At 41.2% G+C, this 26,859-nt stretch overlaps 1 protein-coding gene across 1 annotated transcript in view; it reads left to right on the plus strand.

Moving 5' to 3' along the window:
• DOCK1 (dedicator of cytokinesis 1) overlaps positions 1-26,859 on the plus strand; it is a 541,297-nt gene that overhangs the window by 498,474 nt on the left and 15,964 nt on the right. Inside the window, 4 exon segments of the mRNA XM_030568323.1 lie at positions 13-150; positions 6,803-6,948; positions 10,456-10,654; positions 22,195-22,348. Coding sequence (XP_030424183.1) covers positions 13-150; positions 6,803-6,948; positions 10,456-10,654; positions 22,195-22,348 — 637 coding nt within the window.

The raw sequence follows: 26,859 nt of genomic DNA on the forward strand, positions 1-26,859 counted from the left end.
TGTCTTCTTTAGATTCCATTCCTGGCAGAAGGTATTCGAATTCATGGAGAGAAAGTAACTGAAGCACTAAGGCCATTTCATGAGAGAATGGAGGCCTGTTTTAAACAGCTTAAAGAAAAAGTGGAAAAGCAATACGGTATCAGAACAATTGTAAGTTGTCTCCAAACCTGACATTTAAAAGAGAATCTGTTTTTAGAATTGCTGTAATTCACATTTCAGTGATTAAATGAATATATAGAAAAAACAGTTTTAATAGAGGGTGATTAAGAATCTTAAGGGAGTATGTGGTTTTTCATTTTGTTTTGGTGTTGTGGTACTGGGGGCTTTAAACTCATTTTTAGACAGAGGTTTATTTCTCTTAATGTTCCTAAAATGTTCCACATGGGTAGCTGCACAAAAGTGTAATGACTTGCCTTGTGTTGCACATCAAATGAGTATCTCTCCTGAGACTAGAATATAATATCTTTCTGGTTTCTAGATTTGTCCTGTACTTATATGCCTATCCAGAAGGTTGTCTTCTGAAGCATAGTTATATATCAGTGACTTCAACAGGTATCTTTGTCTGTAACTATGCTAGATGAATAGGTCTACTTGGTTAATTTATCTCTGGACTAGCAATTGTAGTTTAGAGCATGAGACCCAATTAAAGACTTCATTAAAGACTTAAATTGTCAGTGCTGAGGAGAAGTAACCACATGTCCTAAAAAACATTCAAAAACACTCATCAACATGACTCCTCAGCATAGAAGACTTACCCTAAAATATCAGGATCTGTCCTTTGGAAGTCAAGATAGTCCCTCAGTGTTCAAGTTTTAAGGATCTTCTACGTAGGTTACAATCTCTAGGAGGTTCTGACATCTTTGAAGCATTTGTTCTTTGAAGTCAGAGGTTCATATCGAGGAATATCACAGAGTATCATCACTTCCAAAGCTAGACTCTCACTTCCAAAGCTAGTTCTAAGGCTGTTTTAAATGTTTTTTTTTTCAATAAGTCAAAGTCCTGTATCTGCAGATTCTCAGCAATGACTTGCTGCTCTTAAGTACAAACTGCATCCTTGACCTTACTTGTAAATCTCCTGCTGCTATAACTCCAAACTGTATTTCAGGAGACTGGGGGAGGGGAAAAGAGGAGAGAAGGGTAGATTGTTCTCTGTGGATGGTCCTCAGTACTGTAATTTGCACTTTCCCAACATGAACAAATCAATCATTTTTGGCCACCCTTCTGCCTCAGCTTCAAGATGCAACCAGAAATTTTAAAAGTCCCCTTACACTTTGAACCTTGTTGATTTAAGGTGGGTTAGTTAATAGAGAGGTTTTGTTTTGGTTTAAGACTGAGTGTTGCTGCTTAGTGCGGGGAGCGTTTCAAGTGCTGACTCTTGTAGCCTGCCTGTAGGTTCTTAATTGAGAATGTGTTTTGAAAGCCATAAGTGCACTTGGAGATTATGCAAAGCAGGCACATGTTTTATAAATACATTTTTAAAATTCAGTAACATACAAGTAAAGAGTTAGAGTTAACCTTAGGTCTGATTGTGCTGGGATTTGTGTTCTGAAAGTACATTGAAGGCTTCTGTTCCAACTCTTATGCCTTGTATATTAGTAGCATTGACAGGCTCAGAATCAAAATCTCCATCACTGTTGTAAGTATTCTTTAACCTTGTTGTAGGTCTTGGTTAGATTTGTAATGAAAAAGAAAGATTCATGTGAAACTTACGTCCACTTTACTGTTAAAAAAAAAAACAACCTTAAAATAAATACATGAATGTATTCAGTATTTATCAGAAATATAAGTGAATCTATACCAGTGAGTGAATAAACTCAGATTTTGTCTACTTCATGTTGACCTGCATTATTCATCTTGGTCCCAAATGGCTAATTAGATTTCAAGCGGTAGTAACCACACAAATAGCTCATGAAAAATGAAATTAAGGGAAAATCTACTTAACAATTTGATAAGATGTGACCTTGTAGCAAAATATGACTTGTCTCTGTCATAAACAGATAGCTAAGGGTTAATGTCTCTTTCACCTATAAAAGGGTTAACAAACAGTGACCTGAAACACCTGACCAGAGGACCAATCAGGAGACAAAATACTTTCAAAACTGGGTGGAGGGAAATTTGGGTGTGAGTTCTTTGTTCTTTTGTTCTTCTCTCGGAGGGTCTGAGAGAGACCAGACATTACTACAGGCTCTCTAAGTTTCTTTTCATAGAGTAAGTAAAACAGGCGGTTTAGGCTTTTTAATTGTTTTAACTCTATTTGCAATTGTGGATCTGGCTGGTTAACTTTTATATGTGTAGTTGCTGGGAGTATTTTGATTTGTATTGGTACTGGTGGGAAAGTCTCTTTCTGGTGTCTGTAAGCTATAAGACCCTGTAATATTTACATCTTGAAGTTACAGAGATAATTCTTTACTTTTTCCTTTCTTTTATTAAAAGATTTCTTTTTAGAGAACCTGATTGATTGGTTTTTCTCTGTTTCCCTTGTTTTATCCCAGGGGATTGGGATAACTCACCAGGACGGATGGGGGAGATAGGGAGTGATAAAATCTCTCTCTGTTTTCCTTGAATCTGTTTGCCTCTTTGAGGAAGGGAAGGGAGATGCTTCTCTGTATGGTGATTTAAGAGGTTAGATCAGTATCTCAGAATAGCCCAGGGAGGGAAATTCTGGGAGGGGGAGAGGTGGGGGAATGGTTTATTTCTCCTTGTTTTAAAAATCCAAGGGATCTGGGTTCTTGGGGTCCCCAGGGAAGGTGGGGAGGTCAGAGTGCCCCAAACACTATATTTTTGGGTGGTGGCAGCCTATCAAATCTAAGCTGGTAATTAAGCTTAGGGAAATTCATGTTAGTATCTCATTTTCTGGACTCTAAGGTTCAGATTTGGGAAAGATGGCTAGGACAGTCTCCAAGAAAGCAAATATCAGAAATTGCCTAAGAGAGTAAATATTTTCCCAGAAATTGTAAAGAATAATTACAAGCAAGAGAAAATGTACACTAATAACTGAAACTTTCAGAAAATCCCCCACAAAAAACCAATATATTTGTAAGGTTGCACAAATGCATTTCCTATCAATAAGACCATTAAAAAAGGAAAATTGCCAGTTGAAGGAACATTAGCTTCTACACCGTTCTGCAGGCAGTCCAGCCTCCCAGTGTATGCTTCTGGTTCCCAAGCTACCTGGCTGCAATCTGTACTCCAACTCTGGCTTCCTGCCTAGTTCTGTGGCATACTGTAGGAAGCATGCATGGTAATCCAGCTAACTCCCCATTAGAAGGAAGAGCAAGGAGACAAAACAAAATATTGAATGTCTGACTGCAGCAGAATGGCAAATTCCATGGTGAAATGTTGACTTCTGTGGAGCTTGGAAAAATGCCAGATTCCACTGTCACCCTGTGACGGTGCGGACTCACCACTGCTGTCGCCTCCTGCTGGTTGCTCCGGGAATTAGCTCAGTCCTAGCTGTGCAGCGCCCTCAGCAGGTGGTGCCCCACCCATTGCCTGCTCTGCTGGGCTGTCTGGGACCCACGTTGCTCCCTGGCTTGCAGCATCCTCTTCTGGACACAGCTCTCTGGCTATGCCCAACTTGGTTCTCTTCCGTTCTGGGGGTAATGGCAGTCCTTCGGCTTGCACCTGCCTCAGTGGCCAACCACAACCCAACGTCTAGCCCCTCACCTAAGGGCATGTTGCAGTCTGTATCAGCCACGCTCCTCCGCAGCCAGGTGCGGTGTAAGGGGAAAGGGGGGGACCCAGGCCCACCCACTACTCTGGGTCCCAACCCAGGGACCCTCTAGTGGCAGCCTCTCTCTGCCCTCCTCCTCTCCCCTTGTACAACTATCTTCCCTGGGCCACTTCCCCTTTGGCCCCTTGCACCTTCTTGGGCCTTCTAGTCAGGGGCTGCAGCTTGGCAGGTCACAGGTGGGAGCCCTCTCTCTGCTCCCCTGAGCCGGTCCAGCACTGCTCTGTCCAAGGTCTTACTTCAGCAACCAGTCCTTCTCCCTTGCTAGTCAGAGAGAGACTGCCCTCTCCTTTGCTTGGCAGCCTTTATGTAGGGCCCAGCCTGGCCCTGATTGGCTGGCTCTTTCTTTGCCCTGATTGGCTCTCCGCAGTCTGCACAGCCTCTCTGGCCTGTTTCAGCCCTTTTTCTCATGGTGTGGGGCAGCCGCCTCGCTACATACCCCGGCTGGGACGATTAGGGGCAGTTCATGTGAGTTATTGTATTGTGCAGTCTGCATACTTAAACAGAAGTCACTGTGGTGGTTTACATTTGGTTCATGTTTTGAAGGTTATCTCTGCAACCATAAGGGCTAGAGCCATAATTATTCTGAATTGGGAGCATGATTCTGCAGTACTGGGTGAATTCCAGAGCTGCAGAATTACAGAATAAACAGGGCTCCCTCTATGCCATTTTTGAACTTTTTATGGACCTTTAAGGTAGGATTAATCACACAGGAGCTCCCAACAGGTCTGAGATTTTGGGCAGCACAAGATGTGTTTCATGAATCTCACCTCACTGCACAGTGCACACCCATGAAAGAGCTAGGCGCCATCTAGTCCTTAGTGAATAGCAATAGAAACACTAAAAGGAAAATTTTGCAAAGAAGTCTGTTAAAGGTTAATTCTAGGGTGATTCCACCACTAGAAAGAGCCTCCTGATATTATATCCCTTGTATGAAAAAGACAAACTGTAATTCATGGAATGTGTAATCTAAACATATTATATCCAAGATTCAGTGCACCCAATTCTGATTGCAGTTACAATGGATGTACAGCACTGTATGTCCAGTGATGGTACTACTCCAAATTGCCACTTGTGTAACTGGGATCAGGATCTGGCCCTGAATTTCTGTTATTACTGGGGATCACACAGGTGCTTAGATTGTGTATTTTAAATGCACTAAGTCAGAATCATGGCTGTGCCAGATTTCCACTGGGCACAGTAGAGTGGGACAACAAGGATCTGGGTATAGCTTTCTGATTCTTTGATCAGTATCAGTGTAGTTTAGAGCATCCTGGGCCAGGTGCCAACAGTCCCCAAGAGAACAGATGCCAGCTGAAGGTAGCAAGAACACAGCACACACTAGCCACACCAACTCTCTTCTCCAACTAAACATCCTACTCTAGGAGTCTGTGGGATGAGTGACATGAGAGCCAGTGCACCAGGGGAGCAGAATGGGCTAATGAATTTGACTATGACAGCCCTGACTTCAGAAACTCATTTTCAGATCCTTCTATAGTGGTGACATATTTAGAGAAGAGAGAAATCCTATCTGAAGCTTACCAGCCTTGATAGTGTCTTTGTAAATGTTTTTCCCTTTATGGTCCTTAAATCCCTGCTTGATATGTTTGATGCACTGGGCTTCTAAATAGTAATTTATTCCCAAGAAGAAATGAGATATTGGCATTAACTATACTTATGTGTCACATGCTTCAGTCATATACATTAACATTGTCAAAGAGACAACTGGAAAGTCAGACCCAGCTGGTGTTATCTTGCCAGTGTCACTCTGATCCGCTACTAAGAATTGATGGAATTTTATCACTTCTGTTTTTCTTGTTCAGTGCCAACTTAGCAGTAGTTGACAGCATAGAAAAGCTACCTGTGACTAAACAGCAGGAGATTCTTATTTTTGTCTGAAAGAGTTCAATTATTTTATGCATATATAAGTTATTAATGACTAACAAAGCTTGTATAAATATTCAGAACTATAAAAGAGCATTTGCATAAAAAACAACATTTAAATATTTCCTTCTCAACCTAGATGTCACTCTGTGAAAGTGGCTCTGTTAACAGCAATATCATATTCATGGTTTTTAAAAACTTTGGCTCATTATTGCTGTTGCTCAGTCCTGGAGTACACTAGGGTACCAGTAGCATGCATGTGCACCCCAGCTCAGAGGAAACTGTAGGTGCTTCAAGGCATTGTAGGCGTTGTAGGTGCTGGTAGCCCTGGTGAGTCCCAGTAACCATTCAGACACATGGCTAAGGGAAAGCTTATTTTTTGTGGAAGTGGCAGGAAAGCGAAAGATTGCAGATACCCTAGGAATGGAGGCTTAATAGTTACAGTGCAAAGTGTGCAATAATGGTAAATGTTTCAGGCCCTAGGGGACAGGCCAATTGAGAATTGGGGCTCTCCAGGCCTACTAGTGCCTGAGGTTTCCTCACCAGTCCAGTCACTGTTCAGAGCAAATAGGACTTTTCAGGTTTCCAAGCCAGGCTCAGTTAGTGTCTATCATTGGGGCCCCTCTGCAATTGCTCCCTGCCAACCACTGCTGCTCCCCCATAAATCCCACACAAGCCTGCACCCAGGTCTTGTCTGGCAGTCACAGCCTCTTGCACAGGTGGCTCTCCATATTGTTCCTGTTTTCAACTTCTCTCCAGCTTCCTATTTCTATGTGGCTACAGCTTCAGCTGACCTCAGCTCCTGGCTTCCCTGCAGCCACTGCTTGCAGCCACTGCTTCCAACCACAGCCCAGCCACTTCCTGGTTCAGGGCTTTCCCCTTACCTGGCCAGAAGAATGGGAAGTGCAGTGGGTGAGGAGGAGTTATAGTCCCCTGCCTTGCAGAGCCATACCTGTGTTTAAAATTAAGCATATGCTTAAGTACTTTCCTGAATCAGGGCCTGTTTGCTTTTTCTCCTTAAATATATCTATTAACAGTATCTGTGTTGTTATAGATTATTTGTAACTGAAATAGCATAAAATTCTAAGTGGAAAAGAAGCATGTAACCATTAAGCATTACATGATAATGACTCACTAATTTCAGGTTGTGTTCTAAAAGGAATAAGATCATATTTTTCTTTGTTGTAGCCCTCAAGTTTGGATGATAGACGAGGCAGTCGGCCAAGGTCTATGGTTAGATCATTCACAATGCCTTCATCTTCAAGACCGTTATCTGTTGCATCAGTATCATCTGTCTCATCGGACAGTACTCCTTCCAGACCTGGCTCAGATGGGTAAGTAAGGTATAACAATTAAGAGCTTGTAATTGTGGAGAAATATTCAGCATGCAAATCCTTACTGGGTTGTGAGAAGCCGTCAGCACCTAAAAATCTCTTTAATTACAAATGTATAGTGTAGTGCATGTGTTATCTTAATTCTTTGTTTTATAAAGTTACCAATATGAGCAACTAAAACTCAAGTACATTTCTTTTGAGCAAATTGTTTCTATACTGAAAGCATTTTTGGGTGTGCATGTGGGGAGACATGAGTCTTATTAGAAATTAGGCATTTTAGAAAATTCTTTCAGCAGTGATACTTACATCTCTTTACATCTCTAAAAAGCTTTGTTTTTTAACAAATACTATCATTTCTTAAAAGGACCTTGTTTTTCTCAATGCTGATTTCGAGATACACTGTTTGATTTTTATTAGGGCTGTTTATTGGTCGCAGTTAACTCACAGAATTAATTCAAAAAAATTAAATCATGTTTAATTGCAGTTTAAATTGCAATGTTAAACAATAGAATACCAACTGAAATTTAGTAAACATTTTGGATGTTTTTCTACATTTTCAAATGCATTGATTTCAAGTACATCAGTGTGTTCAGTTACAACACAGAATACAAAGTGTATGCTGCTCACTTTATATTAGTTTTATTACAAATATTTGCACTATAAATATGATAAAAGAAATAGCATTTTTCAATTCACCTCATACAAGTATTATAGTGCAATCTCTTTATCATGAAAGCACAACTTAAAAATGTAGATATTTTTTGTTACATAACTACGCTCAAAAATGAAACAATGTTAAACTTTAGAGCCTACAAGTCCACTGAGTCCTACTTGTGCAGCCAATGGCGAAGAGAAACAAGTTTGTTTACATTTATGGAAGATAATGCTGCCTGCTTCTTACTTACAATGTCACCTGAAAACGAGAACAGAAATTCACATGGCACTTTTGTAGCTGGCATTGCAAGATATTTATGTGCCAGATGTGCTAAACATTCATATGCCCCTTCATGCTTTGTCCACCAGGTGTAGATTGGAGTAAGGCAGGGTTTAGCTGCCAAAAAGTGAAGCTTTGCAGTAGGATTGCTCTTCATTGGCAGAAAATGACTTAAAAGAAAACGATATATCCATATAAAGCTAGTGGGGAAACTGGCTGTGTGCTGCCATCATAAAAGTGTCATTCTCTTTGTTTCTCACGCCTCACGTTACTTTTTCCATTTCTGCATATTTGGCTCTTATCTCTTCCCCCTTCAAGCCTTTTACTTTTTTGCCTCTCTTTCAGCTTTTTCCATTTTGTACCTCTACTCCAGCTCTACCATTGTACATACCTTTTGGCAGGCACTATGCTTGAGGTGGAGGTGGGGTATGCATGTTGCAGACACTTTGTCTGGGATTACAGTTTTCCTTTGTTCTCCTCCTCCAGTCTGTTTCCTTTTTAATCCTGCTTCATAGAGGTTGTCCAATTCAGAAGAAAGCTCTATAATGCAAGTCATCTTCCTTGTGTGAGCTTTTTACACATGGAACTATTACAAAGAATTACGGTTACAATTTTCTTTTATAGTTATGTAGGTTGGCCTGCCCCTTCCCATGAAGTCAACTCTATGTGTGAATTCAGTTGAGGCTGAACAGAAAAGTGAAACCAACAAGGCTCATTTTGCAGCTCAGCACAGCTCAGCTGACACAGTGAACCAAGCAGCAAGGCAATTGTAATAAATATCACGATAACCTGCTGGATACACTTCATCACCAGAAAAAAGAACTTAGTTTTGAAACTCACACTAGGTCCTGATCCAAGGCTCACTGAAATTAATGGGAGTTTTTCAATTTTTTTAATGGACATTAACTCAGGCTCATAGTGCCTTGGAAGGTTGAATATAGCTATAGCTGAATATGCACAAAGACCTTTGTCTCACTTTTGTCAGGCTGTACATCTGTCATCTTCTGGGTTGCAATTCAGACCCATGAGAAGTTGTATCACCACTTTGTCCTGAGTGCCTTAAATGCTCAGTGCTGTAGCTCCCTATCTGGACACTCCCAATAAGCATACAAAAATGCGCTGAGTGTCTGTGTGCTGTGCAACCCTGGTTCAGCAGTCTGACCTCAGTAGCCTGCCTACAACACAACAGCCCCATCCTCATCTTGACCATCCTTGGTTACTAATTGTAGGGTGACTCCAACAGGCCCCCAGTCCCTAATTTTCCCAAAACCATATATCCTGAACTGTCCAGCCCTCTCCTGGAATAGTGAGACTTAATAATATCTGTTGCTCGTTTAAAGAGACAAAAGCACAGCAGCTTGTTGCCTTAACTGAACTTAACATTCAGTTCAATACAAACACAACACTGGGTTGGTTTAGATTAAAAGTAAGACAAGTTTATTAATAAAGAGAGGTTTTAAGTGAGTTCAAGTACAAGGGATAAAGACAAAATGGTTACGAGCAAATAAAAGGAAAATATGCTGCCTAGTGGCTAAGACTTAACTAAATAAGCTACAGCCTTGGTACAAGATAGATTTCTTACCAATCTTTCTTTTTTCCATAATGGATTTTTAGTTAAGACCTTGGGCTTGTGCATTTTAGGAACATAATTCTAGCACATAACTTTTTGTACACACCCTGTACATACGTCATGCAAGACTATTAATGATCAGTGAGTTGTTAGTTTTCCACTGATATCCTACATGATGCCTTTTAGATACAGCAGCAAAGAGTCCCGTGGGGCCCACCTCTTGTCCTGATCTCCAATTTTGCAGCCAAAATAAAGGTGATAGGCTTTCTTAACCACAGTGGTTATACTGCGCTTTTGTGATGCAAAAATCACTTCACCACAAACATAGCAGAAGTTATCTGCACTGTTCACACAAGTACGAGGCATCTCTGCTCACTGTGGCTAAACAGAAATGTGTCCCTTTGCAAAATCAAACACTGACAAATAAGAGAGCACCATACTGTATGATTTCTAGAGCTGATATAGGGCAATTAACAGCAGAGTGATGTAAGCTTCGTTATGATTGCATCATCCATGACTTCTAGGAATAACATGATGCAATTCATATTATGTATGACGCAATACCACTTCAGATTGCATCATTCATTGTTTTGCCTAAAAAGCAAGTACTGTCCAAACCCAGCCATAGATTTATTCATAAATCCAGTCAAAGATGTATTTTAGTCATTTCTGGTTTAAATTGAGATCCATTCCCTTTATAACTCACTTATCCTCCGCCATTCCCAAGTCAAGGGTCGTATATACTGACCCAATAGCATATCTTGAAAACTAGAGCCAATCAACAATTTTAAGCATCATTTTCGTTCTCAGTGACCCAGAATTAGTAAAGCTGGACTATATCTATTTCAGAAGCATTTTGGCTGTAGAGCAGTGTAATGAGCCTTACTTGGTTAACAAAAGATCTCTGGACTAAAATTATACTGTTGTTGGGAACTTGGAAAATTAAAATTTGTTGTTTGACAGTAATATTTCATTGGTCTAAATAAACCAAATTTTCCTTCAGGTTTGTGCTTGAACCTCTTCTGCCAAAAAAGATGCATTCTAGGTCTCAAGATAAGTTGGACAAGGATGACCTAGATAAAGATAAGAAGGAAAAGAAGAAGGAAAAAAGGAACAGCAAACACCAAGAGATATTTGATAAAGAGTTGAAATCTACAGATATTTCTCTGCAACAATCTGAAGCAGTGATCCTTTCAGAAACGGTAATGTTAACAGTCAGTTTTATTTAATTGTGGGCAATAACTCGGACATTTTTTACAATACAGAAGGGTCATTTTGACAGTTCATTTTGGTTTTAGACTTAAAATAACTCTGAGAAAAAATGTATACTCTTTAAAACATTCATTAGTGTACCAAAAGTAGATATTTTACTAAACAAAAAGAACAGAATAATGAATACTATACTTCGTATAGACCTGTTGTAAGATTTTTATATATGGCCTTTTGAAAAATACAATCGTTGATAAAATTAAAGAAAATTCAGTTGAAAATTCATAGCAGGGATTCTTCTAGTTGCAGGTCATGTGAGATTCTGATGGTTCTCCAATGTGGTTTCAGTTATTTTCTGCAAGATATTGTTGGTGGATATATTCTGCACCAAAAAATTAAAAATTCCATGTACCATATTTTAAATTCTGCATATTTAATTTGTCAAAATAACACTATGTATAATCACCCCAGTTTCTATTATTTCGTTAATTTATTTCAAAATACCTATCAGCAACTCTGTAACAATGCAGACCCACACAAAAAATTCCCCCAGGAGTAGAGTTAAAAGAAACCCCTACCACAATCCAGTTCCTTTTTCTCTGCTCCTCCCCCCTCCAGAGCCCAGCCAGGAGCCAGATACCCACACCTCTTTCCCCCAGAGCCCAACCACGGGGCACCCCCCTCAGCCCAGACACTCACATACCCTACCCTCTCAGAGCCCAGGAATCCAGATGGAGAAACAGCCTAATGCTGGGTTCCAGGCTTGTGTGGAGTTTCCTGCACACTGCCTCCTTTTCTTCAGGGCATGCCTGGAACTGTAGCTGCTTGGAGCCCTCCAGCTCCGTTCCCCTCTCATCAGCAGTCTTCTATTTGTGAGCTGGGCTCTGCCAGGTCCAACAGCTCCTAGTGGCAACCAGCAGCTCTACAGCCCATTTCTATGGGGGAGGAAAGGGGAAAGGAAATTCTGCGCAGAACATTAATTTCTGCACAAATTCTGCATTGCACAGTGACACAGAATTCCCCCAGGAGTAATTCTTGGAAAGCGATTTTTAACAGAAACATACATACATTTTCATCAGTTCACTGGTGGCTGTATGTAAAGATAATTATTATAGTGTATCTCTTCTTTGAAACCCACACTTCTTTGCAAATATTCCAGTTTATCAGGACCACCCCACTGGTATATGTAAATATTGAAGTTTTCTTTTTTAAATTGAAAATTAATCCATTTTTTGCTAGAGTAGCAACCATAGCCTTGGAAGCTCAGGAGGGACATCTATTTTGATGCTGTTGGTTTAAAACTTTGTCCTCAAGAAATACATGTAATGGTCTCTTCTCTGTGTTAGTGTCATGACTACTAGAGCAAAATTCCCTGTTAGCAGGATCCCTGTCTGGTAGCTGGATTTTTGTTGTGTGCACCCTGAACAGACCTCAGCAAAAACTTACATCAGAATCCTTGTTCTCTCCATGGATTTGGCACAAAGAGTATTGAAATTAAAATTTTTCCATTGTCTTTGGTTGGTTTTGAGTCAAGCCCTAGGTTTGTTAAAAGGGAGACTCTCTCTCTACCAGATCTAGCAAGAAGAGTTTTCTTAGCCTCTTCTCAACCGGAAGACACATTTTGTATAAATTTCCAATGTGCCTCATGTGTTTGGCACAGTGCAGTCAACTGTGTGAATATTAGGGTCTTTTAGTAGGCATATTTTGACTGAATCTAAGCATTGCATTTGACATATCTCTGATAGATCACTATTGCACTGACATGTCTTAGGTGTTGTGATCAGCAACTCATCTTGGCTGTTGCCATTGATTTCCATTTGGAATCCTTAGAGTGGATTTTTTTCATTTTTAAACTAGTACATACCAAAGGTCCTTATCATATAGTCATGGAGATGCTCAGTGTTGAACATTGTATAAATACTTAGATAAATAATATTTGTTAGTATAACTTAATTTTACTTGCTGTTTTCTGGGTGACAACAACATGGGTTAAGTGACTGCTGCAAATTTTGGAATATCTTTTTTTCATTCTTTATGCATGATATCAGAGTTCAGTTCACAACTGCAGACACCATCAAACATTGATGGCCTAGTCTCAGCTCTTAGGATGGAGCATGTGTCAACGCACAGCTGACATATTTTGTAGGTAGAATTCACTAGCATTCACAATCTGCTGGTGTGTACATTGAGTAAACTCAGAGGCCCACACCTTGATAGCTCAGAGGGTGTATATGTTCACATCTACACATGAGGAGCTGTGCTGGCAGCTGCAGAGGAAAAGTCTGCTCCCTTGGTGACTGCACAGTTGTTCTGCATTGGCTACAGCAATGGCTGAGGCACCATGCATCCCACCGAGAAGAGATAAGGAAAGGTTGAATGGAGCAAAAGTAAGTCTCAATGAGGTGTGGAAACAGATGTTTCAGTGATGGGCACCTTGGAAATGCCTACAGAGGATATTTAGGAAGTTGGATTAGCGCACACAGGTCAATGATAGACACAGGAATGGATTTAAATAGCAGTCTGCTCATTTATTAAGTTAACAATGAGGGAAATGAATTTTTTATGTCTTCCTTCCATGGCCTCTCATCCCAAGAGCACTGCCGAATATTGGAGAGGACAGATCCAGGTTGGTTATACTTGCACTGGTCTAGATATCGCAGTCCTCATTCTCAGAGCTTCTGGTCCTTTTCATAGATCAAGATTCACAGTCAATGGAAATCTTTAAATCAAGACTGACTATATATTTTTCTAAAAGATAAACTTTAGTTCAAACATAAATTAATTCAGGGAAGTCCTGTGGCCAGCCTGCGCTATACAAGAGGTCAGACTAGACCAGTGATTCTCAAACTTTTGTACTGGTGACCCCTTTCGCATAGCAAGCCTCTGAGTGCAACCCTCTTTATACGTTAAAAACACTTTTTTATATATTTAACACCATTATAAATGTTGGATGCAAAGCGGGGTTTGGGGTGGAGGCTGACAGCTCACAACCCCCGTGTAATAACTTCATGACCCCCTGAGGCATCCCGACCCCCAGTTTGAGAACCCCTGGACTAGACAATCACAATGGTTCCTTCTGGCCTTCTAGTCTACAAATCTCTTCCCCAAGTCGAGAACTGTAGTCCCAGAAGATAATCTCACCTGGCAGCATGGATGCTGTGCTTCTAAGGCACGTGCTGTGCTTCTCTACAGAGATTGAGGCAGTCCTGTTGGAGTCCAGAATGCCTTTCAATAGGAGGTGATATGCTGGCAAATGGAACTTGAAAAAGTTTCTGCTGGAGACAGGCATCTTGACCTTGTTTCTTGTCTAATTCCAATTATGTTGGACTTTCTTTTGACTCTGAAATCACAGCTATCCCTAGCAACTACTAACTTTTACTTATTTGCTTTTCTATCTACCATGTCCCTGAGAAAAGGATCAGAATGTTTGGATTTTAGAAGGTCTAAGAAACAGATGCCCTCTACCTGAAAGCCTATTTGACCTTGGAACTTGAATTTAACCCAACTTCTGGGAGGGAGCTTTGAACTCATAAAAAGTATTCACTCTCTCAGAATGTTTCAGTCTTAGTTGTCATCACCTCTGCCAGGAAGGTTTAAGACATACAGTGCTTTAAAGCCAACCCAACTTTTATCCCTTTCCACAAAGAAAAGGTGGTACTTAGATTCACTCCAAATTTCTCATTCTCAGAGTGATTGTGTATACCCTCTAAGGGCTTCTCTACACTTTAAAAGCTACAGCAGCACAGCTGCACCAAGGGGGCTAGGTCAGCTTAACTATACCACTGAGGAGTGTGGATTTTTCACACCCTTGAGCTACATAGTTAAGTCAACTTAATTTTCTAATGTAGATCAGGCCTTCGTGCCCGCTACTGTTGAAAAATATTTTGAGGCTAGGCACGCAACTCCTGCTGTGTCTGTGGAGGCAGCATGTGCAGAAAACAGAATTACTCCTGGCAAGTAACCTCCATTTTCCCCTTTATATAGTATATTGCTTGCATTTTTCTTTTCTTAGCTTCAGGCCACTACTCCATGTTCTACCATCTACTGAGAGTAAACATTTCCCTTTTTTTTATTATAATTGGTATATGGAAGGTATTTTTAACAATGGATGGGGCCGAAACATTAGAACTCAAAATTAAAGATGGCAAAGGGAATAAACTGCAAAAAGGAGTTGGCTGTTTTTCTGTCTGATTAGGAGCATCTCATTGAAGAGATTGTGGCAGAGAATTGAGAGAGGATTATGGGGTGAGCAGACCAGCTCTATTGGGACATTTCAATTATGCAAACACACACAAGCACACAACATCAAGTAAAGAGTTTATGGACCCAATAGAGAGCTCCTTTCTTACACAATAGGTAAGAGAGAAACTGAGAATGGGAGCAATTATTGAGAGAGAAGAAAGGTTAGAAAGGGAAAGAGATGAGAAGAATAAAAAACGCTAGGTCAATATGGGAAGAGGGAAAGAAAACTTTATATATGATGAAGTCTTGCATGAGAACACAGGCATTTAAACTTTTAATTAGGGTACATAATTTGAGACAAGTGGCCTAGGTCTTGGCTCACCTTTGCAGAGAAATAGCCAGAAGTCTCTCAAAGTGAGCACGGCCTGAGTAAAATAGTACTCTTCACTTTGCCGCACAGTGGTGCAGATACATGTTGGTATTGCCATTTCGGACTCTTGACAACTAAATTATTCATATTAAGATCCTTCCAAGCAGAATTTTCTGTCTTCAAATAGCAGATCTCCATTTAGCTAATTGAATCAACCTATCCATCTTCTAAAAGGGTGGGCTTAACTTTGCCGTATTTGCTTTCCTTACACTGGTGAAAGGGAAATCAGTTTTCATTTAAAATGACATTAGCCTGCTCTGTCTTAAAAGAAAAGGTCAGTTATTTTGCAAGGACTTATGGTTTCTCCTTTGCCAAATCATATTTTCCATATATATTTAGCAACACAGGAAAACATACTGTGGAAGGAGCTGAGCCAGTGTATACACTGAATGATATTTGCAAATAGCCAAATATAGCCATCACTGTCATTTATCTGCCTTAATCATTCTTTCTGAATCCTGAGCTGTCCTCCACACTGAAACAACTGGACTGCACCTCTGTACTCAGAAATATTTCAGGCAGTTCAGACTTGTCCAGATGGCTCCAGCACTTGTCCCACACCACTCCTGTCTTTATACCAGTTCCTTTGTCTCCAGGGGTACAAGCAGAGCTGCAACCACACCTTTTAAGGCTGATTTGGGGACATCAGCCTTCTCCCCACTCTCTCCTAAGGGCAAACTCATTATCTCTATCACTTGTCAGGATGAGCAGGTCAAATGGAGAAAGTTGAAGACCAAGAGGGGCTCTCTAAGTATGTTAGGTACTTACCTGGCTCTCATTATTGTAGTATCTGAGTACCTCACATCTTTAATATATTTATCCTCACAACATTCCCGCCAGGTACTATTTCCTGCCATTTTACAGAGAGGGAACTGAGGCACAGAATGACTAGCCCGCAGTGGAAGCTTGTAGTAGAACAGGAATTTGAATACTGGCCTCCTTACTCCCAGGCTAGTGCCCTAGCCACTGGACTACTCTTTGTCTGTAGAAGCATATCCTTTCAGAAGCCACAGAAAGGGAGTTCTACCAAGATTGCTCCCAGCCTGTTGACCCTCACAATGTCAGAGAAAAGGTCCCAGAGTTTGGGACTTCTGATTCCTCCACATCAGCTGAGTCTCTTCCAGAGACACTTCTACAGGGTTGGAAGGGAGAAGTTTCAAGGTTCCATCCCTGGTTCTGAAGTTGTAATTTGGCAGGGACATTTTCTCTTATAACCTGTTCTTCCCAAGAGGAAGAACTGAGCTGTTTTAAGGATGTTGTCCTCCACTTCCTTTCCAGCTGTAGTTTGGAAGAGTTAAAGGGGTGAATAGCCCAAAAGTGATCAAGATTCCCATTTCCTTTCATGAATTTCATACCCCTCAAAGAAGGGGAGCTTGGCTTTGGATCATGAAAAACCTGAACAAGAGAAGCAGGAGAGATTCTCCCTCTCTGACATGTTTGAAATCATGGGGAAGAAGGTGGTAGCCACCATCAAGGTCCAGTCAGAGAAAGAGGATAAGTAGGCCGTATGGCAAAAATAGGCCACTGTTATAGTGAAATAAGAGTATCAACAACACTGTCCCACTGTTTTGATTTTAGTTAAACATGTGTGACTTTCTTACATAGGTAGACATGGGCTAAGAGCTCAAATGAATAACATTGCTGACATATGAGATTGTTTGCTCTATTCTCAAACCCTCAGATAGGCTAAAAAGACCAAGATAAAATTTGAGACAACGGTTCAGATAAGGGAGATTATTGGCAAGAAGTCTCTAAACTATAATTTGAGGACATCAGTAACTCAGCCAGAGGTTATGGGTCTATTACAGGCATGGATGAATAAGGTTCTGTGACCTGCAATTATGGCAGGAGGTCAGACTAGATCAAGGGTTCTCAAACTTCATTGCATCGTGGCCCCCTTTTGACAACAAAAATTACTACATGAACCCAGGATGGGGGGCCAAAGCCTGAGCCTGCCTGAGCCCTGCCAAAGCGTGAGTGCCACCACCTCGGGTGGGGGCGCCAAAGCTCAAGGGCTCTAACCTATAACCTGTGCCCCACCACCCAGGGCTGAAGCCCTTTGGCTTTGGCTTCAACCCTAGGTAGTGGAGCACAGATTTCAGCTTCCACCCCAGCAAGTCTAATGCCACCCCTGGCAACCTCATTAAAATGGGGTCACCACCTACTTTGGGGTCCCAACCTGCAGTTTGAGAACCACTGGACTAGATGATCATGATGGCCCCTTCTGACCTTAAAGTCTATGAGTCTAAGAACAAGATAATCCTTTGCAGCTGAGGCCTGACCTGACAGGAGTAGTTAACACCTGGAAGGAGGCCTCATTCCTTGAAAGAAAGAATTAGGGAGAGCCTACTATGGTGGCACCCACCTCTCATGAGCACACGCTGGCTGAATGCATGTGCCTGCAGTCTCTCAATTTGTGGTGACCCTTATTGGTGGGTTTCTCAGGTTTTCAGTGACTCAGGTTCTGGCCAAGTTTAACACACTGTCTGTATGTGAAACAGAACAAACCTCTTCTGGGGTATAGAGTCTTTAGCATGACCCAGCCCCGCTATAGGGCTGTACCAGGGCTTCCTCCCTGAGACAGTGTCTTCCTGCAGCCTAACCTGGGCTCAGTCCTTACTCAGGCCTGGTCTACACTACGCGTTTAAACTGATTTTAGCAGCATTAAACCAATTTAATGCTGTACCAGTCCACACTACGAGGCCCTTTATATCGATATAAAGGGCTCTTTAAATCGGTTTCTGTACTCCTCCCCGACGAGAGGAGTAGTGCTAAAATCAGTATTACCATATTGGATTAGGATTAGTGTGGCCACAAATCGACGGTATTGGCCTCCGGGCAGTATCCCACAGTGCACCACTGTGACCGCTCTGGACAGCAATCTCAACTCGGATGCAGTGGCCAGGTAAACAGGAAAAGCCGCGCGAAATTTTCATTTTCATTTTCATTTCCTGTTTGCTCAGCGTGGAGCTCTGATCAGCACAGGTGGCAATGCAGTCCCAAATCCAAAAAGAGCTCCAGCATGGACCGTACGGGAGATACTGGATCTGATCGCTGTATGAGGAAACAAATCTGTTCCATCAGAGCTCCGTTACAGAAGATGAAATGCCAAAGCGTTTGAAAAAAAAGTCTACAGGCTACACAGTGCTGCGTGACAAGCGTAACGGGAAGCCAGAGACTCAAAGGGACGCTCATGGACGGAGGGAGGGGGTACTGATGACTCCAGCTATCCCACAGTCCCCAGCAGTCTCCGAAAAGTATTTGCATTCTTGGCTGAGCTCCCAATGCCTGTAGGTTCAAACACATTGTCCAGCGTGGTTCAGGGTATCGCTCGTCAATTTACTCCCTCCCCCCACCACGTGAAAGAAAAGGGAAAGAAATCGTTTCTTGACTTTTTTCAATGTCACCCTATGTCTACTGAATGCTGGTGATAGACGCGATGCTGCAGCAGTGAAGAGCAGTATCTGCTCTTCTCCCCTCCCCGGTGGCAGACGGTACAATATGACTGCTATCTGTCGTCACCATCAGCCCGTGCTTGATAACTGCTGAATACCCCTGGCTGGCCTCAGGGGCGCCTGGGTAAAAATAGGAATGATTCCTGGTCATTCCCAGTAGATGGGACAGAACGGCTGGTAACCATCCTCATCATAGCAACTGGGGGCTGAGCTCCATCAGCCCCCTCCCTTTCCTGTGTAAAGAAAAGATTCTGTACCGCCTGGACTATCATAGCAGCGGCATGCTGGGCTCCTCTCCTCCACACCGCTTAATGTCCTGCCTGGAGTGTCATAGCACCGGGAGGCTGCCTCCCCCTCATTTTATCTCACTAACAAGTCACTGTTTGTTATTCCTGCATTATTTATAACTTCATGACACAAATGGCGGGGGACACTGCCACGGTAGCCCAGGAAGGTTGGGGGAGGGGGAAGCAACGGGTGGGGTTGTTGCAGGGGCACCCCCCATGAATGACATGTAGCTCATCATTTCTGCGGGATCTGACACGGAGCAGCTGTGCTCTCTGATACACTGCTTCTCTAGTACACTTGCCCCATATTCTAGGCAGGACTGACTCTATTTTTAGAAACCATAAAGGAGGGATTGACTCGGGGAGTCATTCCCAGTTTTGCTTTTGCACCCCCAGCCGATCTCAGCCAGGGGCACCCATGATAGCAGCAGACAGCACAGAAGGACAGATAACCGTCATCTCATTGCCAAATTACACTGGCAGCAGACGGTACAGAACTACTGGTAACCATCTCTGCTGTCATGCAAAAGCAAATGAATGCTGCTGTGTAGCGCTGGAGTATCGCCTCTGTCCGCGGCATCCAGTACACATACGGTGACTGTAAAAAAAAAAAAATAAATAAAAAAATAAAAAAGCTGAATAGGTTGCCGTGCTATGGCGTCTGCCAGGGCAATCCAGGGAAAAAGGGCGCGAAATGATTGTCTGCCATTGCTTTCCCGGAGGAAGGAATGACTGACGACATTTACCCAGAACCACCAGTGACAATGATTTTTGCCCCATCAGCCACTGGGCTCTCAACCCAGAATTCTAAGGGGCGGGGGAGACTGTGGGAACTATGGAATAGCTACCCACAGTGCAACGCTCCGGAAATCGACGCTAGCCTCGGACCATGGACGCACACCGCCGAATTAATGTGCTTAGTGTGGCCGCGTGCACTCGACTTTATACAATCTGTTTTATAAAACTGGTTTATGTAAAATCGGAATTATCCCGCAGTGTAGACGTAGCCTCAGACCCAGCAAGCAGCCAGGAGTTCTCTCTTGCTCCCTTAGACCCTGCCAACACTGAGCTGTCCATGTTCCTGCTGCTCTTTCAGCCAGCCAGCCAGGAACGCAGTTGTCTCTCCTCCAGCTCCAGGCAGCAACTGATGACTCTTTTTATGTGAGCCTGCTGGGCCCTGATTGGCTGCTCCCTGCAGCCTCCCTTATTGGCTACTTCCCCGCAACCACTTGAGGCTGCTTGAAGGACTTCTGCTTCTCTCTGGGACGGGGTGTGGAGGGACCCTGAGACCTCCAGCAGGGAGCCCCTGGGCCTAGTCCACCCCATCACAGAGGTAAATAAATCATGAGGTTGAAAAAGACAGAATGTCTGAGCAAGCTAAGAGGGAGAGCTCCCAGGGAACCATTTACTTTGAAGAAGAATAACAATGGACAAGATAAGTTAGGAACGTAGAGATCAGCTAGGGAATAGGTCAAATGTGGACAATGCATAGACAGAGCATGCTGTATAAGTAGGGCCCTACGAAATTCGTAGTCCATTTAGGTCCATTTCACAGTCAAATGTCATTATTTCAGCTATTTAAATCTGAAATATCAGTGTTGTCATTGTAGGGGTCCTGATCCAAAAAGGAGTTGGGGAGGTTGCGATACAGCTGTCCTTACTTCTATGCTGCCGCTGGCAGTGGTGCTGCCTTCAGAGTTGGGCAGCTGGAGAGTAGCAGCTGCTGGCTGGGAGCCCAACTCTGAAGGCAGAGCCACTGCCAGCAGCAGCAGCTTAGAAGTAAGTGTGGCATGGTATGGTATTGCCACCCTTACTTCTGCGCTGCTGCTGGCAGGGTGCTGCCTTCAGAGCTGGGCACCCACCCAACAGCTGCCATTCTCTGGCCACCCAGCTCTGAAGGCAGTGCAGAAGTAAGGGTGGCAATACTGCAATCAGGGGCAGCTCTATGTTTTTTGCCGCCCCAAGCACGGCAGTCAAGCGGCCTTTGGCAGCTTTTCTGCGGGAGGTTCGCTGGTCACGCAGATTCAGCGGAAGTTCTGCGGGTGATCTGCCAGTCCTGCACCTTTGTCGTGCCCACCGCACCTCCGCAGAAACGCCACTGAAGGCTCCCTGACTGCTGCCCTTACAACGACCAGCACGCCGCCCTCCCCCCACACCCAGCTTGCTGCCCCAGGCACGTGCTTGCTGCACTGGTGCCTGGAACCATCCCTGACTGCAATCCCCCTAAAATAACCTTGTGACCCCCCCCTGCAACTCCTTTTTGGGCCATGACCCCCAATTTGAGAAATACTGGTGTCCCCCATGAAATCTGTATAGTTTTTCTGGATAAGCTAAGTGGAAAAGGTCTTGAGGGAATCCCTACATCCTGGAAGACACAGGTTTTAAGGAGAGATGTGTAGGTTATGGAACTGAAGGAAGTATGCCAATGTATCAGTCTAGGGCTACTGTGTATATCTAAACACCCTGGATGCATTCAATTTTGAGTAATTTTGAGAGTTTGGGGGAAAGAGAACTAATTTAACATCTGAGACAGTGGATGGATGGAAGAAACATTTTCAAAGAAAAAATTATTTGCATGAATCTGAGCTTAACTATGCTTCATGATGGCAACTAGGCTGTCTTAATGCATTTGTTGCTAGCGTCAAGGATTTCAGGCTATTTTTTTTACTGTAATTTCATTTTAAAAGTATGCATTAAATAAAACAATACATGTGTGACTGCTGGAGTGAGGAAAAGGCAGTATGTTTAACAACCAATTCTGCATCCCTGACTTTTGATTTTTAAGTGTTCTTCAGTTTATAACCCATTTTTTACTATGATGGAAGTTGTTGAATATCAGAGTATAGTCACAAAAGGCCAGGAATAACTCCAAACACTGAACAAAAAATTAAAAATTGCCAGACTACATGCTCTAGTTCATAAAAACCTGTGCAGGAAAGGGAAAACCCAAGATTTTCCTCAGTACAGTACTCATTAAATCTAAAACATGTATCTTATCATTGCAATATTACATTCTAGATCTAGGGAAATGTCTTACTTATCACAAAATCAACAACTCAATAAGAAGTGCTTTTCTTTACAGTGTAACGTGCTGTGCTGTAATAGTGTGTGTTTCTGCTCAGGCTGTGTGACACGTCATGATGAAACCATCACATTTTTATGTTTTTGTCCTAATGCAGATCAGTCCACTGAGACCACAAAGACCAAAGAGCCAAGTTATCAATGTCATTGCAAGTGAAAGACGTTTTTCTGTCTCTCCGTCATCTCCAGCTTCTCAGTCAACACCACCTCCAATCACTCCAAGGACCAAACTTCCTTTCAATTTACAGTCCAGTAAGGTTTTTTTTTCCAATGAAACTTTGTTTTCCTAAAATATTTTGTGCAGAATGAATTACAGTTCAGCCCCCTTACTCTGAAATGTTTCAGAATCAACTGAATCATTTAGGTCAGATCAACAAGAGGATAATCCAGTGCGTACGTTCACATCATGAGGTATAAGTGCATTTTTGGGAGTTAGCAGAGATATGGTTGTTTAAGCTATATTATTAGAGATGATGATTTCTGTGACCTGATCACTTGATTATCTTTACATTTCTTACACCTTTTAATATCAGAATTAATTTAAAATAATGGGAATATTGTTAACTGACTCTCTCATGACTGTATTTGTCACGTCTCTTTAGAGATTTGGTGTAAAGAGTTCAGTGACTGGAGTTTTGGTTACTTTCATTTAATACCATCCTCTCTACATCTCTATACATAGGAAAAATACCACTTTTTTTGTTAACATACACAGACAGGCCTTAATCTTGCAAAGCATTTCAGGTGGTTTATTAGTGTTACCGTCAAATATTTCATCAACATCTGTTCCCAAAGATTCTCGCCAGCATGCTCCGAGTTCTCTCTCTGAGTTTTACTGCTACTGACCATAAGATGTAGGTTGCAGATAAATCCTATAGTAAGGAATTTACTCCTTAGGCCTGTGCTATGGTACACCTGTTGTGTTTGTCAAGTGACAAAAACTATTTTTGATTTTTTACTAAAACAAGAAAAATTGCTTAAAGAAATAAGTTTTCTGCTCCTTTTCACAAGGTCGTTGTTTTATAAGTGCCTAAAGATTCATGCTGTGCTGGCTTCTGTAGAGTACAGAGGTTGAATGAAGTCTCCAGCTACTGTAGTTAGTACCTGAAATCTACTTTCCTTTTGTGTGTAGACATAGAATAGCTTGTCTTTTCCCTGCATCTCTCAGTGAATTCTTCTGTAAACTTTCATACATTGGCTTCAGTCTTCAAGAACTCCTGTTATATAACTGGAGGGAGTATAACTCCCATTTTGTGTACAAATTTAGCTTCCACAAATTGCCTTGCAAAGTGTCCTGTTGTTGACACATGGCTAAAATCTCACTGGGCACTAAACTAGTAAAGAAACATTTAGAAAATAATCATTTTTTATGCAAGTGACTAACTTCTATTACAGAGAGCAAGAATTACAGATCTGGGAAGTTCACGTTTGCTTTATTTATTTCCTTTGATATTTCAAAGTGCTTTGTTTTTAAATAAGCAAAACTTATTCCAAAGAATGTTGACACACAGCAAATTTATAAACCATAATCCAAGACTTCTGTATTCCACAAAGCTGTATTAACAGAATTCACTGTGTGTAGCAAAAGTATGTTATAGAATCTTGGGGAGAGGTAGGCTTGTTTGTTTGGGTTTTTAATTGTTTCTAGACCTCCTGGTTGGAAAGATAACCTCAAAAAGGTGAACCAAGTGTAAATCAAATGTTGCCTTCCTGAGTTTCCAGCCTGAACCAATAATTCTGAAAGGTATAAATTTTTGAAATCCAAAAATGACAATCTAACATATTGAAAACTGAAAATTTGGAAACATAACATACTCTGAATTACATTTCACAGTGGCTACTGTGCTAATTATATATTCATTTTCATATTTAATGCAAACCTCCATTTTAAAAATGTATCTGAAGCTATCACATAGTTTTGAGAATGTTTCTACCAGATTGCCACAGGCTCTAGGACCTTGCTCCATTATTTAGGTCCAGCTTGCTACAGAGTACACAGAACCTTGACCTTAATCATTAAAGAATTATAGCTCTAACATTTTTAAATAATTCCTGGATAATAATTCTTGTGAAGCAAGCTGGCTAAAAAGAGTTAATCTTATATTGAGCTATGAGAATAGTGCTTGCTTCTTGACTATCTAGGAGAATGAAAACTACAAATTGATAATCTGCTCCACAGAATCAAAGAAGGTAGAGATGAAAAAGACTGAAGTCATCTAGCTGATTCCTGCCAGCTGAGAATTGTTCCTAATGGCATATAGTAAATAAAGTTAAGGGATACACATACAACATTGGATGATTGTCATCTCTGATAAAGTACCCTGCATAGTTGTAGCAAAAAGGAAATATTAGACTTATTTACACTTAAATGTTCAGAAATCAAGATGAATTCAAGCTTTTGGGTTCCAAGAGGAGCTTGGTAGGGGGTACATTGTCTTCAGGATATCACAAATAGACATACAATATTGAGGCAAACAGTTCCTCCCCACATAATAGCAGTGAAATTATGTGGTTTTGTTTAAATAACTTTTTGCTGCAGTAAGGTGACTTTTGGACTGCCCATTCAGGCCATATACTTATTTTATATATGTTAATCTTCTGCTAAGTGAAGTGCTGGACTTGGTCCATGGCTAAATTTGAACTTTGATATTAAATGAAAAATAGAGTGTGTTACAAATACTGTATATATCAAAGTCCTTCACTTTGGGACGTATCCTGCTGCTTCTCTGTAAGTGTGCAGTGCTATCTGGCAATGGAACAGGTGGGTCCCGGCTTTGGGGAGGCCAGGTAAGAGGTGCATACCTCCTACGTAGTGGTACAGGGGTACAGAGTTATTTGGAAGAGAAGCATGGATGTGGCTGGAATAAAATCTACTATTATGCAGTTCTAGCCAGGGCTGGGGGCCACTAGGAATTGTCAAGGCTAGTCCATTTATTAAAATGAAGTAGTCTCCACAGGACATCTCTTCTGCTGCTCCTTTGTTTGAGGAAATGATTTCTTTTCTACCTCTTCCATGGATCTCCCCAGTGCCTATCTGAGATTCACAGGCTGAGCCTGGACAAGTAGATTTGGCTCTAAAGAAACAGAGAGCCCAGTTTTCTCATACTCTTAGCAAATACACTAAAATGCTTTACCAGAAATTCCTGTATAATTTCCTTTGACCAGAAATTAAAATCAAATGAATTAAGAGTTTGAAATACAATTACAGCTACTAAAAATAATGTAAACATCAAAGGCATCTATTTTTCTGAGGGCTACATGCGTGCTCTGTTTACTCAAAAGTTTCATTTTCTAATCAAAGTAAATTTGGTATTTTAATAGAAAATTTGATCATTTTCCTCACCTTTAAGAATTAGCTCTTCTATGACAGCACTGAAATTATAAACCAGGCTATTTTTATGTTAATCTAAGTAAAAATATGTGTGTGCTTCATTAAGCAAAGTGTTTCTTAAACTTAAATTGTATGAATATTTTAGTTCTATCTCCCTAACTCAGGGATTACAGTTGTGTACATTTACATTTTATAAGTAAAATTCTGCTCTCAGTTACAATGGTTGAGTTCTGTTATAGTCACTGGAATTTCACCATTCTAATTGAAATCAACATTTTGACCTTTTATCTTCTTGATAGTTTTTAGTCGTTTATCCACAGTGGCATATAATGATTTAATAGTTAATACGTAGTATACTATCATTTAATATACCTAGGGGAAGTATTCAGTACACTTATATTTCTCTATTAAAAAGGCATAAATCTCCCACTTTAAGATGTTTATTTAGACATAATAAAATACTCTTTAACTCTCTGGAATGATACGATTAAATGTGAATGCGTTTAAATGTTCCTCTCAAAAACTAAATTTAGAGTAAAGCCTATAGGTTAACCTAGGGTTAAACATGTGCATGTAGCTAGTCTAAATATGGAAGAACATCAACTAAAGAAAAAACAGACACTTGTCAAAACTGCATACACACACAAATCTTACTTCTGCCAGGGTTCTCCAAATGTTCCATTAAATCACTGTGGAAGTATCATTTTATTTAACGTATTACTATTGTATCGTATTAAATTTTGTTGTTAAGAAGATGCATGCCATATGAATGTTATGAAACTTGATTTTTACCATGAAGAGACAGTCTTTCCCATCAGCAGCTTAAATTTCTAAATAGACACATAAAACATGGGCTATCTGAGAAGCCTGTTTGAAGCTTTTTTTAAAATGTTTTTTTTTGTAATGCTATATTCTGATGATGTGTTTAAGAATAAGTGGGGTTTGAGAGGTCTGTAAGAAGAGGTGGTGAGGTGCCGGCTACTTTTGGATCTGGGAAGGAGTTCCAAGTGTAGGGAACAGAGTGAAAAGAAGGATGAGAATGAGAGAAAAGGAAACAATGAGAGAAGTGAGGCAGGATTCATTGAGGAGGAAGTAGACAGAAATGAGAACAGTGAAGCAGGAAGCCATAGAACTGCTCAGGTCCTTGAAGGAAATGACAAGTTTCGAGTTGAAGAGGCCATTGGAAGAATTTGAAAGTGATGGATGAGGGATGTTCTTTTAGCTGATGTAGTCTGAATGGACTAAATAGAGATGAAATGACAAAGAGATTTCAGTGATAAATCAATACAGCTGTCTTGAAGCTAAAGTTGTACTAGTGAAGAAAATAGAAAAGTAGGAAAACCAGAAAAAACACACACTATAAGCTATTGCCAAATACTCTGCATTAAAAAAGAATCAGTGTTAACAAATCCTCCATCTACTCAAAAAAAAT

This window comes from Gopherus evgoodei, chromosome 7 (assembly GCF_007399415.2).
Source record: "Gopherus evgoodei ecotype Sinaloan lineage chromosome 7, rGopEvg1_v1.p, whole genome shotgun sequence".
Classification (NCBI taxonomy): Eukaryota; Metazoa; Chordata; order Testudines; family Testudinidae; genus Gopherus; species Gopherus evgoodei.